At 38.6% G+C, this 18,967-nt stretch overlaps 1 protein-coding gene across 1 annotated transcript in view; it reads right to left on the bottom strand.

The window, feature by feature from the left end:
* dlgap4b (discs, large (Drosophila) homolog-associated protein 4b) overlaps positions 1-12,779 on the bottom strand; it is a 36,441-nt gene extending 23,662 nt beyond the window's left edge. The window contains exons 1-5 of the mRNA XM_060868009.1: positions 12,752-12,779; positions 4,681-5,205; positions 3,154-3,941; positions 2,534-2,748; positions 1,351-1,449 (exon numbers count right to left, since the gene is read on the bottom strand). Of these exons, the coding sequence (XP_060723992.1) occupies positions 1,351-1,449; positions 2,534-2,748; positions 3,154-3,941; positions 4,681-5,119 (1,541 nt within the window). The 5' untranslated portion in view covers positions 5,120-5,205; positions 12,752-12,779. The remainder of the gene's footprint in view (positions 1-1,350; positions 1,450-2,533; positions 2,749-3,153; positions 3,942-4,680; positions 5,206-12,751) is intronic.
* Positions 12,780-18,967: the final 6,188 nt, after the last annotated feature.

The raw sequence follows: 18,967 nt of genomic DNA, 5'->3' as shown, positions 1-18,967 counted from the left end.
TGCACGGCCTGTCAGTTTAGGTGGACAGCCATGTCTTGGTAGGCTTTGCAGACATGAAGCAGAGTTACTCTTGCCACCATGAAGATTATTTTCCCATAACAGGAGGTCCTGAAGTGTTTTATTCCACTTATTTAACATGTTTAAAAGTATCGGTTTATTAATAAAGGACACAGCTTTTACCTGTTCACTGTATTTTTTTTCTCCATCTTGAAGTTTGAAGACAAAATGCAGCATGTTGTGTTATTGAGAAACCAGAATCAAAAGAATCTGACACCCAAGACTTCTCTGATAAATGTTAAATAAACATCTCCTTAAGAGAGAGGCGGTTATCTGATTTAATCTGTAATGGCATTAATATATATTCTTGCAGCTGGATTCGCTGTCTGATCTGTGCTATAATAGAAAATTAATCAACACCGTCTGACTGTCCAGTTCAACAATGCTGTAATATAAATCCTTTAAAAAGGTTTTCTATTCACTGATTTATTCATTACAATTCATCAGTCTATGACAAACATGATGTGTCAGTTGTAGTGGCCACTCAGCAGTTTGATCCCAGAACTGTCAAGCTGCTATTGTTAATCCGTTAACCCTCATCTACTCTGAATAAATGTGAGTTGCTTTAGAAAGTCGTAACAATGGTAACAATTAATTAAATGGTGATGGTAATGTTTAATGGTAACAATCACATTAAACCAGGGGAGTACGATCTTATCCTGATAGGGCTGGTGTGGGTGCAGGTTTTTATAAAAATCAAGCAGAAGCCATTATATATATTGAAAGCTAAGATCACCAGGTAGACTCAGGTGTGGCTCCTGCATTGATTGGAATGAAAACCTGCACCCACACTGGCCCTTTGCGGATAAGATTGCAAACCCCTGAATTAAAAACAAAGGACGAATCCAACTAGAGTGAAAATGACCATTCTTATGATTTATCCAGAAAGGACATCTAGGGTGAGGTTGAGCAATGTCCACAAACTCTGAACAGGCTTTCCCCATTTTGCTTCCCTGAGTTTTGACAGTAAAAGCATAAAAATTTTTACATGTCTACCTAACTGCAGATCGATTAACTAGAGAAAGCCACTCAAGAGTTGTAGAATCCAGAGCCATAGTCATTAATCATCTCATACAAGGAGTACTGAGCACTCAGGCTTGGTAGAATCTGATATCGGATCTTTGAGACAGAAAATGCATTAGCTTGTATCGCAGCACTGTTACTGTGTACTCATATTCTGAGATGAATGTAGACCCTGGATGAACTGCAGGGCTGAAGTCTATGGTAAAGCAGCTCCCCCCGGTGTGCTGTGTGAGGAGCTGCAGCTGACCTGCTTCTCTTCACTGCACTGACCTTACGGAGCGTCCGATCTGCTGCAGAGTGGCAATGCTATGGAGTGGAGACCATAGGGCCTCCAGATCCCCCTGCAGCATCGAGTAGTCCAGCGGACGGCTGGGAGAGAAGGCATTTAATTGTGAGGAGGGCAAGAGGGTAACAGAGGTTACGGATAAGGAGGAAGGTATGGTGTACCAAGTGAGGGGGAAAGAATTCTGAACATGTAAAGGGATAAACTGGGTTAGATAGGATTTCTTGGAGAGGGAGATATGCTAATAGAAAAATTAAAGCTCTGCACTACACTGGTCAGTTTTAAAGCCTATGACTAGCTTTAAAGCTTGTTCTGCAGGTTGCTAATTGTAGTGTTGAGTGTTTTTACTTATAACTCTGAACACAGACAGAAAAACAAACAAACAAATAAGCCAAATAAGTCACCTAAAGCTTAGGTTTAGGAACAAAAAAGCAAGACCAAGCCCTCTCTTTTAATGTAGGCTTTCAATTTCTTAATTGCTCAAATGTTAGCTGTATTTAGGATGTCAGAAAGCAATTCATTATAATTCTTCAGTCAGGAATGACATGGGTCAGCATTGGCAGACACTAAAGTACAGACAATTTCTTGACAATCTCTTACAGGAATCCCACAGCTACTCAGAAGATCGATGACTCCCCAGTGACTTCAAGAGTTTCTCACAAAAAGTACTGAAAAGCTGCAGGATGGCTGTTAGACTTCTCAGACTTTATTGCTTTTCTGCTATTTCTGGACTGTATTGTTTTCTTGATATTGATTTTATTTATACAGGCAGAGGTGAAATTTCATCTCCACCATTTCATATGTGATTGATGTGATCAATCATATTCTTGATCACATCAATCAATAGATTGATGTGATCAAGAATATGATTTTCTGAGTTTATATCTTCTTGGCCTGTTCAGTGAGGTGTAACCATGTTCCTAAACACAGCATTCATATTTCTGCATTGTGATAAACCTGAAAATGTGTATTTTATTAACATCGACAAAAAAGAGGTGTAATAATCCTGCAATCATCACACTTCTTTTACTCAGTTTTCTGTTTATTGGAAAGTGTGGGAGATAAAAAGAGGGGAAGCTAGCTGAGCTAAATCTATCACATGAGTAGGCACAGCTTGAATGTGTGTGTGTGATTGGGTGTATTTATGGTAATGGCATAATGCCCACTTACTTTCTGGAAGGGAACTGGTCACTGAGGGACTGCTGTGTGGCACGCAGGTAGCTCTGTCTGCGCGCAGCAGTTTTTGGTGAGGGTTTCAAGCTGCTGTCTGAGTCATCGCTGTCCTCCAGGTCCCCCATAGCCTTTACGTAGCTACCACTGCGCATCCGTCTGCATGGAATCTCAGCTCGACCAATAGTTCCACTCCATTCTCCTGTAGAGGGCATCTAAATGCAGTTCACAGGTTGAACATAATACATATAAATACTGTTGGCAAGACAGAACCTGAAATTAAGTTCAGGTTATAACAAGACATTACTGTACGGTTTCAGCTGTATGTAAGCAGTATGTGTACTTCTAGTATATGTATAGTTTTGTTTGATTTGTTCAGTGTGTGGTTTACTTGATTCTTTAAATAAATGCAAAGAACCATTGAAAGCTTCATTACTAAGACATAATGTTAACCTTTTCTGAGAAAAAAAAAAAAAATCCCCCCAAAAACTAGCTTTTTGTTGTTATCTTGTTTGTGATATGTTAGCAAAAAGGTCCTAGCTGGTTCTGTAATGTTTAATCAACAAAACATCTCAGCATCAGTGAACAATCTGAAAGATTCACTATACCCCCAGACTCACCCTGCCTCGCACCTGGAGATAATGGCAGGCCAGCTCCTGCTGGCATGACTTGGACTTGAGCAGAGTGCGATCCAGTGTGGCTGAGCCCTTCTGGCACAACTGTCTACTTGGCCCCAGTGTGAGTGTGGACCATTGTCCACCCTTCCCATAATTCCCTTCCACAACTGCCATTCTTCCTCCTCCTCCTCCTCCTCCTCCTCCTCCCCCAGGGCCTGGTAGTGCAAGGAGGCCCTGGTGTTTCATGTCATTGCTGCTCTTTGAGGTTTTTAGTGTGTGCTCACTAATGGTGTTGTAGCCTTGCATTAAGTACTTTGAATTCACTTGGCTTTCCAGTGCTGACCCTGATGCAGAGCTCTGACGACCCAGAGTCATCATTGCCACAGGGCTCCTGTAGTTAATGATGTCACTGTCCAGGTCATCCGAGCTCCAGTAGCCAGACATGTTCGAGCGTGGACGCCGTTTTGCAGTGCTCTCACTCTTGGCCCGGTCTTTGCTTTTGCTGCGCCGGTGGTGTTTGTCCTCATTGGCACTGCTTCCTGATCGCCCATTCATGTTACCCTTCATAGCCGAGCTTTCTAGTGACTGTGATTTGGCGAAGAGTTTCTGCACAGAGTGAACCAGATAACGGATCTTTCCTGGGCTATCGGTGCGCTGCTGCTGTTGTTTAGTTGTTTCCAGAGCTGTGCTACGGTGAAATTGTAAGGTGCTGAATCCATCCCTCTGCCCTGGCAACTGCTTTTCAAATTGATCCAAGAGGTTCGCTGGTAACCGGTTCATCTTCCCTGCACCTAGATGCAAAGAGAAAGAAGAGTTTAATACATGTTTTAGCTGACTGCTAAGGCTGTTAATCCTCATTCTTGCACAGCAGTATATTATATAATATTATTGATTATTGTCAGAAATGGAAAAGTTAGCAAAATTCAAAAGGTTTTGTGGAATACGTATGGAAAAATGTTGTTCAGCTAAGACCCAAATCTGTTAATTTGTTAGCTCACCTTTTTTGTTTCATGCAACTAACTTAATGCATGCCACAGTTTATGTTTTCTCGTTTCATTATATTGTTTATAACCTTGAAAAAGGATTATTTTTACATGTGAAAAGGGAAAGCATCCTGCATGAAAATGACCAAATCTTGGTCTAGACTGTTTGGAGATTATGTATGATTATGCTAGTTGTGCTGATTGTCAACAATTGTTCTATGCTAACCTGTAATTAACACGGGTCACCTATAAATTAAATTAACACTGTGTCATTTGTGTCATGCTCTGACTATTTATAGAATACCTTATCAAAATCATCAGAAAGAAGCAAGCTAGCTTTATGGATCACACATAACAGCTGTAGGGAAATCGAATAGACAAAAAAATCCTGCCAATTTAATTTGCTCCACAGCTATATTCTACAAAAATCCCTTTCGTAAATCAACAGTATCGATAGCTATGTATCAACTATATAAAGACCTAGATTAATTATGTACGCACAGGCATTTAATCTGAAATTAATGTACTGTACCTCTCCTGACCTGACCTGATATAGTAGCAGATCCACTGGTGATCATGGTTGTGCGTCCTGCTCCAAGCCCCATGTTCATTCCCATGCCTACGGACATAGAGGTACCAAGTGTGCCTGTGCTGATGCCCCTGATGTTGTCTCCATCTGGAGGTGAGAAGTCACTCTGCTCAAAATGGGAGTTGTAATGGATACGTGGGAAAGTGCTGTTGGTTGACAGCTGGTTGCTGAGGGGCATCAGGCAGTCTGGGGGAAGACCACCTGAGCTTGGTGAATTGGAGAAATGATGGGGCTCCAGGGCTCCATAGTGATCCATGGTGGAAGAAGGGACAATGTAGGGTTGACGCGAGAGGGTGGAACTTGCTGAGGGTGGGTACATTGGATCTAGGCGGGAGGGCGAGTGCGGAGGGTCACAGTCAGTGATGTGATGTGTGCGGTGGGGGGTGTAGCCTTTCATGATGTGACGTGGCAACCCCCCCAAAAGACCCCTAAAGTAGCAGCATGGCTCCACCAGGGAGAGAGACACACCCTGGAGGAGATGTCCTGGAGACAAATGAGGTAAGGGGAACAGAGAGGAAAAACTGTGTCAAAAGGTCTCATACTGCTGTTATCAGCAGAACCATATTAAAGATGCAGTTTGTAGAACTCACTGCCGCTTATAAGGTAAATCACAATTTCAGTAAAATTGACAAAGCTTCTTCCCTTCAGCTTAACCTGTGTTAAACTGTGTATCTCTTATGAGATGCCTTGTGAGCTCTTCTGTGAAAATGAAGCTAATTTCTGAGCATGTGTAGTGGGAAATGAACTTTGAAATAATAACAAAAAGTGTAGCATTGCATACTACATTTCTTTTAGGACTAGAAACACATTTAATTTAGTGATTAATGGATTTGTTCAAATTTGGTATTCAGGCAATACTATTTTGGACACTGGTGAACTGACATGAACTAATATCAGCAGGTTAGCAGAGCACTGTAAGTAGAATGAGATCACATATCAAAATGATACAAACATATAAAAACACCTGCATACACAGACACACATAATTTTTTGAGAAGACATTTGATTTGTTTATCAAAATGAGCATCATTTGTACTAAACCATCTGTTAGGGTAAACTTTGGCACTTTATCTAGATATGTGCGTGCACACACACGACACAGATAAAAATGATTTTTGTAAACAGGACAATAAGAAGATTGTAGAAAAGCTTTTTCAGTTAAGTTGTTTCATAATGGGAGTGAATGGGCCTGTTGGAGAAGAGGGTATCTTACGCAGCTGGTAATTTCACCCTAAGCAATAAACAACCTCGCCACCTTTTTTTATTAGGACACTGACTAGCAGACACCTGCCTCGTAGAGACACAAAGTACAGCTGTCTTTTTTAGTTAAGCACACATTCTTCTTGCGTCAAAGCCATGAAGATAGCTTAAAGCATGTTGTATGGCTTCCTCTTGATCTACAGCCAATAGTAGGAGGAAACGGCTACCAAATATTGTGTGCCCAGACTGTCTGTGGCCTTCTATTGCCTACTTGGCATGTTAGAACATGCCAGATAGAGAAAGGAACCATTCATTTGCTCCAGCATAACATTCACTGGCATCAGAACACCCACGATAACACTACAATGTAGTAATTTGTGTGCAGCAGTTAGATGAAGATGTTGACTACTATGGTCACTTATCTGTTATTTAAAAAGAAAAAAGGAATTCTTCACACCATGTCAGTATATAGATATAGAGATTGCATTTGCAAGACAGAAAGAAAGTGAGACAAAGAAGAGAGAGGGCAAAACAAGATACCACAGAAGTATCAATGAAAAAACAGCAGAAACCTGAAATAGGGCAATGAGTAGCTGACAGATACAAGCAGATGATGTCTTACAGGAAAAGGATATGAGGATATCATCAATAGTTGATGTACACAATCCTTTTGAGTACACACAGCTTCAGAAATGTAGAAGAGAAAAGAAAGAGGAGCTCTAAGGAAAAGTGAAAATGAAAAAAAAAACCAAAGCATTTTAGTTCAAGTGAAACATTAAATTCAATTAAATGAAATCCATGTAAAATTTAATCTGGCATCAAAAAATTCAAAATTAAATTAACCTAATACAGTAGACATACATACCTCCTGAGAAACTCTCTCTCTCTCTCTCTTTCTCTCTCTTTCTCTCTCTCTCTCTCTCTCTCTCTCTCTCTCTCTCTCTCTCTCTCTCTCTCTCTCTCTCTCTCTCTCTCTCACACACACACACACACACACAATGCTTGTGAGGGTCTCTCCTGATATAATTATTATTCCAACTAATAAATGCTGAGTCTACATTTTAACCCTATGCCTTTATTTTTTTACTTTCACATTTTGTACATTAAACAAAGGAAACAAGATAAAAAAATGTCAGATGTTACTATTTTTGGTCCCTACCAAAATACACGTGCATGGTGTGTTCGAGAGAGTGAGTGTGACAGAGAGAGTTAGGTAAAGCTCCAGGTGTACAGACTGTATTTTTTGGACTTGATTCCCAAGCAGTCACTATCTGTTAAAGTCTTCAGTAATGGAACGACACTGTCCCTAATACTAACCAGTCACCCACACACAATGTAGTTAAATCCATTAAACCTTTAAAAATATGAAGTTGTTTTTCCATTCAGCTCATTGTTTTTGGTGTACAAGTTTTTGTCTCTGAAGTACACAAGAATATGTTATCTATTGAAAATCCTCTGGAAACGGCTGAGTCTCTTTCTTCCGCCTGTCGGTTTGAAGTTCCAACCTGACCTCGTTGCTATTTTGACAAAGGCACAGTCTGGGTAGTCACAAGCCTTCAAAGCCTCACAGAGTTGTTTACACTCTTCATTCTTGAACTCAATGTCAGTTGGTATATTTTCACTCCAGAGCTCCAACTACTCCAATGTCTTCCTACTCTATTTGAGTGTGGGAATCAAATAGCACGTTCCCACATTAAATAGCTAAACACATGCAAAATTCCATACTTACTCACAAGGACATGCACCTAAACACAATCAAAACATATCAGTGTAACTCAGGGGCCAGACTTCAACAAACTTGAATGACTTTATAACTAATGAAAGACATAAAAACACATCAAAAAGCCACACTTAAATAAACCTTATTGAAACTATAGACCAGTGCTAAAGCTTCTCTAAAAATGTCTATGATGATATAGTTATCATTAAGACCAAGAAACAGCCTTCCTCACCAAACAGCAATCCTTAATGCTCTTGTGGTTAAATGGGCTCAATGCAACAGCCATGCGCTGAAATCTAGCAAAAAACCTTCCCAGAAGAACAGTGGTTATTAAAACAGCAAAGAGGACTATGTCAACGAGAATTGATGTTCAACAAGGACATATGTGTTTGATGTCCACAAACCTTTGCCCACATAGTGAAGCGCTAGCCGTAAAATAAATTTTCAGAACTTTGACACCTTGTCTGCCAGACCTTTATATAAACCTGCAATCAAAATTTTTCAGCCAACTGGAACACCAAGAAACAACAGACGAATCAGCAGTCTCTGACCGTGAAAATGCAGGGAAACTGCTCCTTTGCTCTTCATTGTATAAATGTGAATCTGCCACATCAAATTGCATGTTATGTAAATGACTTGCATTCACCTGGATCTCCAATCAACCTCAGAGTTTTGTTCTCGACTGCTTGTGGATGATATGAGACTGATCCCAGTTTGTCTCTGTTTTCACTGGATTAGAACTCAGGAGCAGTTTCTGAAACATTTGTGCAATCTCCACTGAAAATTGTAGACCTTGTCTCTTTTCCAGCGATCTCTAGCAAATCTGTCTTGACTAATGCCACAGCATGACCTTTGCCATGACAGCTGCTGTAATGTGTATGCACTGTGGTATAAGGCTGTCTCTGCAAACTCCAAACCAGTCACCTCAACTGACACCATGGCTAATGCCATGTCACCACAGTGCAATCTCTACTGAAACCCATGCACACTGAGTAAGATGACTTACCCAGGATATGCCAACAAGATAGATGTAATCCTCTGAGGACACACAGTTTGAATTATAAAGCATCTTTCCCTATCCCACTTTTTAAAATAGTTTTATAAATAGTAAATTGCTCAGACCCACTATTGCTTTCCTTAATCTGTGTTGTCAGAACTCTACTGTAATCTTTGTTCATTCTATTTTTCTGTTTAACCATAAATATCTAATTTTTCAATGTATATGCCACCATTGATTGTATGTATGCATTTTACACCCATAAATATTCTGTATGATTTTTCTCATTAAACACGGTGTGTTTTTGTGTGGATAATGTGCCTGGTTTGATCCTGAGCTTAGGTTATGGTTTACATAGTTCTTGTCACAGTTTCCCTACCAATCTTAGTCATTTCCTGGTTTGGTCAGAGTGCCACCCTGTCACCTGTAGGTCTATAGTTACTCCAGCTTTTCATTAGTAGTATTATGCATTACTTGCCTGCATGTGTATATATAGTCCTTCCCTGTCCTAACCCTTGGATGGTGGTTTGATGATTTTCAGTTGTTGGGCTGTTCCACATGCATGTTTGTTTCACCTGTAGTTGGATGTGTCTTTTTTTGTTTAAATTGTAATTTTAATTTCACATTTGTATCATAGTCTCAGCTATACCACCTGTCTGATGTACATGGTCTTTCTTAAGAGACCAAAACACCTGGCACAAACCTACAATCGAAGAAGTTTCGACTCTTCATTGGTTCTATAATTTCCTTCTGCCTCCCATAAACATAGATGTATGCTGAATTTCCATGCATGAAACAAAGCTCATAAAACCAACCATCTATACTTAACCAAAGATCACACATATAAACATACCCAAAGCACAACACACCTACATGTATCTGAAATGCTGAACAGCCCATGGGTTTAACTATGCTTTGGAAAGTACTATGGACATAAATAATAAGGAAACCGTTAGAGTTTCCAACCAGAAATGTTCTAAAACTCCATACTAGTAACAGGATGATAAATGCTTTGAAATGTCTGAAAACACACAACACTAGAACGACAATGTACTTGAGTCAGGAGGAGAGTGAGGTGGTTTGTCAGAATGGATATATGTAAGTTTATATCTAGGAAAGTAATGTGGATGTATGAGAATTTTCAGGATTGTTCTTTCTCCCAAACTTCAGTTGGTTTTTTACAGAGAAAGAGTTCAGCTGTCTTTTTTTTTCTTTTTCCAAACAGCAGGGGGTGCCAAGGGGCAATGCATATACACAATGCATGTGCGCACGCGCACACACACACACACACACACACACACACAAACACACACACACCCTGTGTAACTCCATAACCACAAAGAAAGACAACTAAGCAGAAAGTACTGCTACATGCTCCATGAGCAAGCAAAAGACATTATCTACCAAAATAGAGACAATATCCAAACTGGAAACATAACCGAAATGATCTCACTGACTATTTTTACAATTTATTTCTTTTTTTAAGAACAAATGTAAAATATGTTTTTAATTTTACCATGTTCAACACACATACTCCTGTGTAATGGGGCAGAGTCTGTTGTGTGAGAGCAGTTTTGAGTCAGAATGTCTTCCTCCGGATCACGCTTGTTCTGTTATGTGTGTTATTAGACTGAAGATCCTCATCCTTATTTTCTCTATGTTGCCTGGATAGTAATGCAGCTTAGAGCAGGAAATACTGACTGGGATATTGCTATATCTCACCAAACTCATTCTGAGTGTGTATGAGTAATGTATATGCATATGTTGGTATGTACACAAACTGAATGGTGTTAAATTTTGTGTATGTGTGTGTAATGGACAGAGAGGCTTGAACATCTATAATAAACATAAAAGGGAGATAAAAAGACATGATGGGAATGTGACAGGAAAGAAAGATGATACACAAGGACAGAACAGAAGGAAACACTCAGCATCCATATGTTCACAGTGTGAAGATTATCAAATCTGTGAGTGAGAGTGAGTGAGAGTGAATGAGAGCAAGGGAGGGAGAGAGAGAGCGAGAGAGAGAGAAAGAGAGAGAGAGAGAGAGAGAGAGAGAGAGAGAGAGAGAGAGAGAGAGAGATGCTCAAACTAACCTTGCCCTAATTATATTCTGCTTTGGGTGGGGCTGTTTATGCTCTATTTTCACAGCTCTAATTTTACTCACTGTCTAAACTCTCCCCGTTCCCATTATAGCTCTTTGTTGTGATGTTTTTTCTCTTTGTAACTTTTTTTCCTCCTAAATCTAAGAGTGTACGAAACACACTGAGCAAGTGTTTGACTTAAAATAACCAGGAGGTGAAAAGGCTGTATTGCAGACTGGGCACAGCAGTAGCAGAGATGATACCCACTGTCTTCTAATGTCTGAGTCACACACTTCAGTCAGTTGTGTGTACATAGTTGTGTGTACGTAGTTGTGTGTTGCATTCAGATATACACCCTTGGCTGACCAAAGGCAGATCAAGGACTAGATGGAGAGATTATATTTCTCATCTGATCTGGGAGAATCTGGATATCCCTGCAGAGGAGCTGGTGGAGTTGGCTAGGGAGCGGAAGGTCTGGGCATCTCTGCTTAGACTGAAGCCCCTTTGACCCAGACCCATTCATTCATTCATTCATTCATCTTCTACCGCTTATCCGAACTACCTCGGGTCACGGGGAGCCTGTGCCTATCTCAGGCGTCATCGGGCATCAAGGCAGGATACACCCTGGACAGAGTGCCAACCCATCGCAGGGCACACACACACTCTCATTCACTCACGCAATCACACACTAGGGACAATTTTCCAGAGATGCCAATCAACCTAACATGCATGTCTTTGGACCGGAGAAAACTAAGCCACCGTGCCCCCTTGACCCAGACCCAGATAAGTGAAAATAAATGGATGGATGAATGGATAGATATTAAAAATTACAACTAAAGAAGATTATTTGAATCACAGGTTCCTGGAGTACATGTCAAGACACAAGTTAATATTTAAATTTTTGCTTTACACCTGATTCAAATAATCAGCTAATCTTTGTGTTAAAGTGGTAGTATTAGAAGAAGGAGAGTATGTACAAGGGCTACTTCAAAAACCAGATTATGATCAAACTTGTGAGCTGTGATATAAAGAGATATAAACTGTCCTTAAAATAAAGCTTAAATTCTCCAATGAAGCTGAATAACATACTTTACAATGCCACTAGACCACAACGTAGGTATGGCATTTACATTTCCACCCTTGAAGTGAGTTGTTACTAATAAAATTCTTTACTTTTTAAAAGAAAGAATCTGCATTTGTTTATCTCATGAAAAATCGCTCTCAGCCCAATTCACCCCCTTGTGCATTCCCTCTTCTTTCAACAAGGCAGAGATGAGGATTAGAATGATGTCCTTTTATCCACCGTGAGCCTTAAGCATTAGAATCACATGAGGTGTGTCTTCTGTATTTTTATCATCTTTATTGTGTGATTCTGTATTTGCACTACAGGAAACTATAATAGCTTCATCTGAAAACCTGGACACTGAATCGGGAATCTGAACTGAAGTTTGATGACTATATGAAAATTTAAGATAAAAAATGTGCTTATGCAAACAAACAAGCATATACAGTATGTGAAAACATACTTGGCAATAAAGATCTTTCTGTGTCTGATTCTGATTCTGATTTGTGACAAATAGGTATAAAACTACAATGAGAGCAATACTATACAATTATTGCATGCAAATGCAAATAATTTAAATAAAGCTGTGTTTGAGCAAGTGGAGAGAAGTAATCGAAGTTGTTACCCCTATATATAAGGGTAAAAACTTCATTAATGTTAATTTATATATACATATATATATATATATATATACAGTATTTGAAGTATTTGAGACCAAGTTATTGTCAATAATCCTCTAATGGATGCCTGTCAAACGTGTCACCACAGGACAAGCTGTTTCCATGGCAACACTGAGCGTAATGCACAGGCTTCATTGCTGTGGACATGTGTGTTTATTGGTGTTGGCCAGTTTAAGGGTGTGTGATCTGAAACCCTCAAGTCTCTCTTAAACAACAACAAACAAAAGAAAGTATCTGACGTAACACAAAATACGTCCTGTTACAGAGATCACCTACTGTACTTACATTTGGAATTCATCACACAGGTGGCAGGGACCAAACAAACGCTCAGTTTCCTGTAGAAACACAAATTGCTTCATTAGTAATTTCATCAGTCTTAAAAATCAAAATTTGACTGCTTTCCTTTTAAACCCTGGTGAATTGTTAATATTTGGAAAGGACACAGGTCTCCAGTGACAAAAGCTTTCTCTCTAAATGTCACTCTATCCACCATCTTATTCATGTGATGTCTTATTTTAGCTACTGTATGTCTGGAAATAGTTGAGCAGAATAATATTTCATCATTTCTAATGAGAGCTAGGTTTTTAAATTGCTTTGTCTATGTAAAATGTCTCCTAAAGGATATAGTGCAGTCTGTGAAGTTTGAAAAAAGATCAAAAGCAGATGAGCTAAACTCTTGTGGATAAAACAAGAATCCTAAAGTCATAAAACAAAAGAATGTGCAGTGTGAACTGTCTTAAGAGATCTGAAAACCGCATGTGGGTCTGAGTAATGAAGGCTGTATGTTTATTGAGGTGCATTGTCAAAGGCTAATCCAACCAAGTGTATAAATAAATAAATAAATAAATGAATGAATATACACATTAGTATCATTATCATTTGAATTGGGAAACCCTCAGTGATGCTGTTCTCTCTAAATTGGATGAACAAGCCAATGCTAATCTAACTGGGCGTGGACCTCCTCGTTTGAGCACCTTTTCTTCTGTAGTTTGCAGCTTGCAAAATGTAAATTGTAAAAGAGAAAATAGAAATTTGAAGTGGAATATATTAGTCATAGGCTTTCACAAACAGTGAGAAATAGAGAGAGGGAGAGAGAGGGAGATCACATTCGTATTGAAGATCATACTATCAATTTTTAGAAAACAATTGTTTTAAACCAGCTTCATTCATATTTGTCATAATTCAAACTAGCTAGAGTTTTCTGCATTGATGCATTATTCAAACAACACACACACACAGAGACACAGAGAAGAAGATGAACATGAAAACGTTTGTGTACTCGTGGTAGTTAAAACAGATCCGCATAACTATCATACATAGTATCCAATGTGTGTGTTGTGTGTGTGAGAAAGAGAGAAAGAGAGAAAGAAAGAAGAGAGAGAGAGAGAGAGAGAGAGAGAGAGAGAGAGAGAGAGAGAGAGAGAGAGAGAGAGAGACGAATGATCATATAAATCATACCAGAAACTTAATAAGGCCATTGATTTAAAATAATAAGGAGGACATAATGAGCAGAATAAATGAATCACGTTGGCACTGATGGTAGTGTGCAGAGACTACTTACTGTTTGCTACAGATAGAGTAACCAATCTTAATTTACAGTCAGGAGAGTAAGGGCCACGTGCATCCAATCAAGTTTCTCTCTCTCTCTCTCTCTCTCTCACACACACACACAAACACACACACACACAGAGAGAGAGAGAGAGAGAGAGAGAGAGAGAGAGAGAGAGAGAGAGATTAGGAGCGGAATCTCTCTCTTGTTTGAATGTTCATATCGGATAGAACAGAGGAGATTACATAGAAAGATAGAAAGGACAAATGATTATTAAGCAAAATGACTTCATTTGCCTGATTAGCCTTTTAATGTGAACACATTAAATGTCATTTCAGTTTCCACTTGTCTTTATTTAGTGTTGTATGGTAAGGCACATCTTAAAGGGGAATGCAAGAAATACAAAGATGGAGAGAACAGAAGAGAACTGAAATGTCAGTGACAATAGGAGTAGCCTGATAGAAAGCCTTACATATAAGACTAATTAATTTGCTTACACACATTAATTACACACTAATTTGCTTTAGTGCCATCTTATAGTTAAAATCTGATAATTTCATGAGAATCTCATAGCACATAAATACAGAAATGCAAACATGAATACATGTACACACACACACACACACACACACACACACACACACACACACACAGAATGGTGCAGGATCGTTCTCTTGGATAATGGTTCCTATTGGGTTTTAGAGCAGGATGAGATTGAAAGACGACACAATTAAAATGATGTAAAAGAACAAACTGCAAACGTTAACACATTACAGCATACAGCATTGTACATTTGGCTGTAGGATACAACTGCATGTTTATTCTAACAGAAGTAATGAAGCTGAAGTGATTTGCTCACAGTGATGCAGTCACACCCACCTGCTGCTACAATCACATTACAGCAGCAGGCTAACTCACACTGGCATCCGTCTGCACCAATGTTTTCAGATTCACACACAGCCATTCTCATGTTGGACTCGTGTCAATTTCAAAGTGCATAGTATGAAGTATGTGTTAATCATTCCTAACTTTTTCCGATTGTTGTGTGAAGTTGTGTGTGTACTTAAAAGCTTGTCATTTTAAACCTGTGTTGATTTTTCTGAAATGCATCAAACATTTGTCTCTGTCTCTCTGTTTTTGTGTTTTTTTTTTTTTACTTTAAGTCAGAGAGTTTTTCACTTAATAGTACATGCTGGAACACAGAGGTGAAAAAATATTATTACTTTATATCAGCCAATTCACTCGTTGTCTTTAGTTCCTTCTCAACTTTACTCAAGGTCAATTCCCACCTGTGATATAATGAGAGTTATATCACACCCATGTGATAGTTCTTTTTCTATCACAGTTACCAACTGGCAAGGGCAAAGACTGACACCTTCCTCCTTCAGAATACACAAAGGCATTTTATTTCAAGCTTCTGCTAGTGCAATGTCACATTGCAGCTGAACACACTTGAAGGAAAGTGCTACCATGTTCTCATACACCCATGAGTGGCTAACATCCTCTAACTGACCACCCAGAGAGCACAGACAATTCTGCTCTCTTCAGCTCAGACCTCCTGACGATATGGCAAAAATGGTGCTGTGGCACCGCTTGGGATCTGATTGAAATTTATTTTGATTTCAGCTTTACTTTTTATTTTTTCTTCTGATATTCTCAGTATACATGAATACAATAGTTGAAGAGGCACTGTAAAAAGAGATGTAAAAAGAAACCTGCAGTCCTGATATGGGGTCCTACAGCACCCACAGCAGATATAGTTTAAAAAACAAACACAGTCAGGCTTGATATTGAAACCCCCTAGTGGAGAGAGAGAGAGAGAGAGAGAGAGAGAGAGAGAGAGAGAGAGAGAGAGAGAGAGAGATTAGGTGATCAGTAGTCACTCAGTATTTACGGAGCCCATATGCCTGCAAAATGAATGATTGTAATTTCCTTTTAATTAAATAGTAATCAAATTGCCATTTAAAACATGTTTTTGAAGTTCTTTTACATCTCTTCATCTCAATGTTTCACTAATGTGCTAATAGTAAAGAAATATGTGTATAAGGATAAGGACATGAGGATTTCTCACAAAAATTGTAGCACACATACTGTGTGAACAGAGGGGTGTAGACTGTGTTTGTTTAGTTGGTAAAGCCTGTCAGAAAAATCTCATTCCACCACATGGGTGCCAGAACAAAAAGAGTTTTTATATTCATGTGCGAATTTGTAATATTGTACAAATACAAGCTAGAGTTTCATGTTTCAAAATATACCTGCACCGATACTGCTATCAAATCCCTTCTTGGCTCCTCTGTTAAAAGGTTTGGAACAATAGCAACTGGTAATTGTTACACGACTGTTACATTCTGTTGTCATCTGTGGAGGCCTTCAAGTTTCTGGGCACTACCATTTCCCAAGACCTGAAATGGGAGTGCAACATAAACTCTATCATCAAAAAGGCCCAGCAGAGGATATACTTTCTATGTCAATTTAGAAAGTATGGTCTGCCACAGGAGCTGTTGATGCTGTTCTACACTGCAGTCATTGAATCTGTCTTGTGCACATCCATCACCATCTGGTTTGGTGCAGTAGTTTGAATAGTATGGTGTTATTTATGTCTGTACTTTTGAGAGTCACAAACTGCTGGAACCAAATTCCTTGTGTGTGTCAACACACTTGGCCAATAAATCTGATTCTGATTCTGGTTCTGATTCTGACAATCAGTTTGAGCCAATATTTAGTCAACATCGAGCATGTTTCTTTTCAGCATTTAAACTTCGGTTGCATTTATATATATATATGAATGGATTATGAGGTATAAAATTTGGAACAGCAAAAAAAAAAAAAAATAAGTTGAAGCAATAAAATGTAAGTTTTATCAATGAATTACTCTTATCATTATATTATTTTTAATCCAGACTGAGGTCATCACCATTTCTTATTGTGTAAAGAATATTGATAATATAAACTCTGTCATATCCCTTATAAATACTAACAAAAATGTATTGAAATAGCTGAAAATATAAAAAGAAAGAAAGAAAAAAGAAAATAAAGATAGAGATTACACAATCAAAAAAATGGATTAGGTTCCTGGTATATTCCTAATTACTAATAGAAGTTATGGACCAATCTGCAGACATTAATGTGGGAGAAAAAAGATGATGACAGGTCTAGTTCTCCAAAAATAAGACTTCCTAATTTTTTTGTAGGCCTTATTAATGCAATTTAATTTAACCGTTTTCTATTTTAATTAAGCTACTTGTTAATATCTCTTAGGTAACAGGACAACTCTGATGGTTTCATAAGCATACCGTATAGGGTTTTGGTAAACTGGGATATTTTGAAAAAATATATTCTTTCTCTCATGCATTCACTCAGATTTGGTGACAGCAGAGTAATAAGATACTTTATGTATCAGCATGTTCTTATTTCTTGTCCCTTTTTGTTATGCCTTCATAACTAAACTTGCCAGAGTCTTCCTATCTCTATGTAGAGCTAAACATGTTACTCCTGCTGCTTGGTTGACTTCCTCTGCCCAATTGCTTGCAGCCGCCCTCCTGGAAAATACTCACTTCTGCTGAGGATTGTCCCACATGCATAGCTCTTATAATGCTGTTGATAGTCCATATAGACACCCTAATTATTTGCACCTACCAAATACCTTTAATGCTTAAAACCCACACACACTGCACTGGATAACTTCACATGATTACTGGGGATTTGAAGCAAAAATGTACTGTTTTCAGTTTTATGTAGACAAAACATGCTTATAATAAAGATTCTTTCAATACTCTTTGATTTTGTCGTGTTTACGCTATCTGGTGTCACCCAGAAGAGGATGTGGTCCCTTTTGTGTCTGGGTTTTTATTTTCTCCTCTGACATCTGAATCTGTTAAGCTTTATACAAGCTTCTATATACTTTTCTTTAAAAAAAATGAATTGCAACTTGAAGAAAATGTAATGTACTATAAGCAACTGTACTGTACGTATTACTATACTGTAAACATTAACTGATTGAGTTTTATTTTTGTTCCCTATAATTTAGTCTCTGCAAATTCCCTCTACCAGTTATCACAGTTATCTTCCTTATCACATGGCAACTAAAAGCTATCGTGTGCCTCCTTTGAGTTACGTGAAGCCAGAAAACTGCTTTTGTTTAAAACCGCTGCTCATGCTACATCACAGGCTGGCGAGAACCCCTCAGAGGAAAACCGCCCCCTTCCACATGCATGAGCTCACTGAGGCCCATGATTGACTAGTGTCATTGTGATTGATATGTTATAAAGAGTTTGCCACCCTTTAAGTATATGTTGTGTACATTGGCACGACTAACTTATTAGTAAAAGTTTAATTCAATTAAACACAAACAAAATTAGCGTGGTTCTTTGATGTAGCAGATAATTGCTGCCTCAAAGCTCCAGGGTCTCTGTTTCAGTCTTGAGCTTGGGTTACTGTCTGTGCAGTGTTTCACATGTTCTAACCATGTCAGATGGTATAACAGCAAATTTGCTTTCTAGATGTTGGAACTAGAACACCACTCCCACCTGCACATTCTGTTCCACATGTAAATACAATTACTGCTGCCTGGATATGAGAAAAGCCGGTAGCACATCACTGCTAATTTTCAATGCTCATAACAGGAAAGTGTCATTATTAGAACATAACCACATTTATGACATTTAATACAGTGCAACATTAGCAGCTAAATCACCACAAGCTGTTGGAGCCGCTCGTACATTATGTTTCTTCACATTCACAGAACACACGATGGCCTATAATTAAATACCTCTCTTTAAATTACAGCAACTCCATGCTTATAGTTCTCGACACAGGGAATAATAGCAATGATCTGGGATCCAAATTTAGGCTATAATCTATATTATATATCTTATCTTTTCAGAATTATTATTGTAATAATGTATCTGAAAGTGTTAGCTCTTTTTTGTTCATTGATTTATATCCCACAGGCA

This window comes from Tachysurus vachellii, chromosome 4 (assembly GCF_030014155.1).
Source record: "Tachysurus vachellii isolate PV-2020 chromosome 4, HZAU_Pvac_v1, whole genome shotgun sequence".
NCBI classification, from domain to species: domain Eukaryota; kingdom Metazoa; phylum Chordata; class Actinopteri; order Siluriformes; family Bagridae; genus Tachysurus; species Tachysurus vachellii.
Note: the sequence above shows the minus strand (reverse complement) of the source record. Positions and strands in the feature narration are given on the sequence as shown.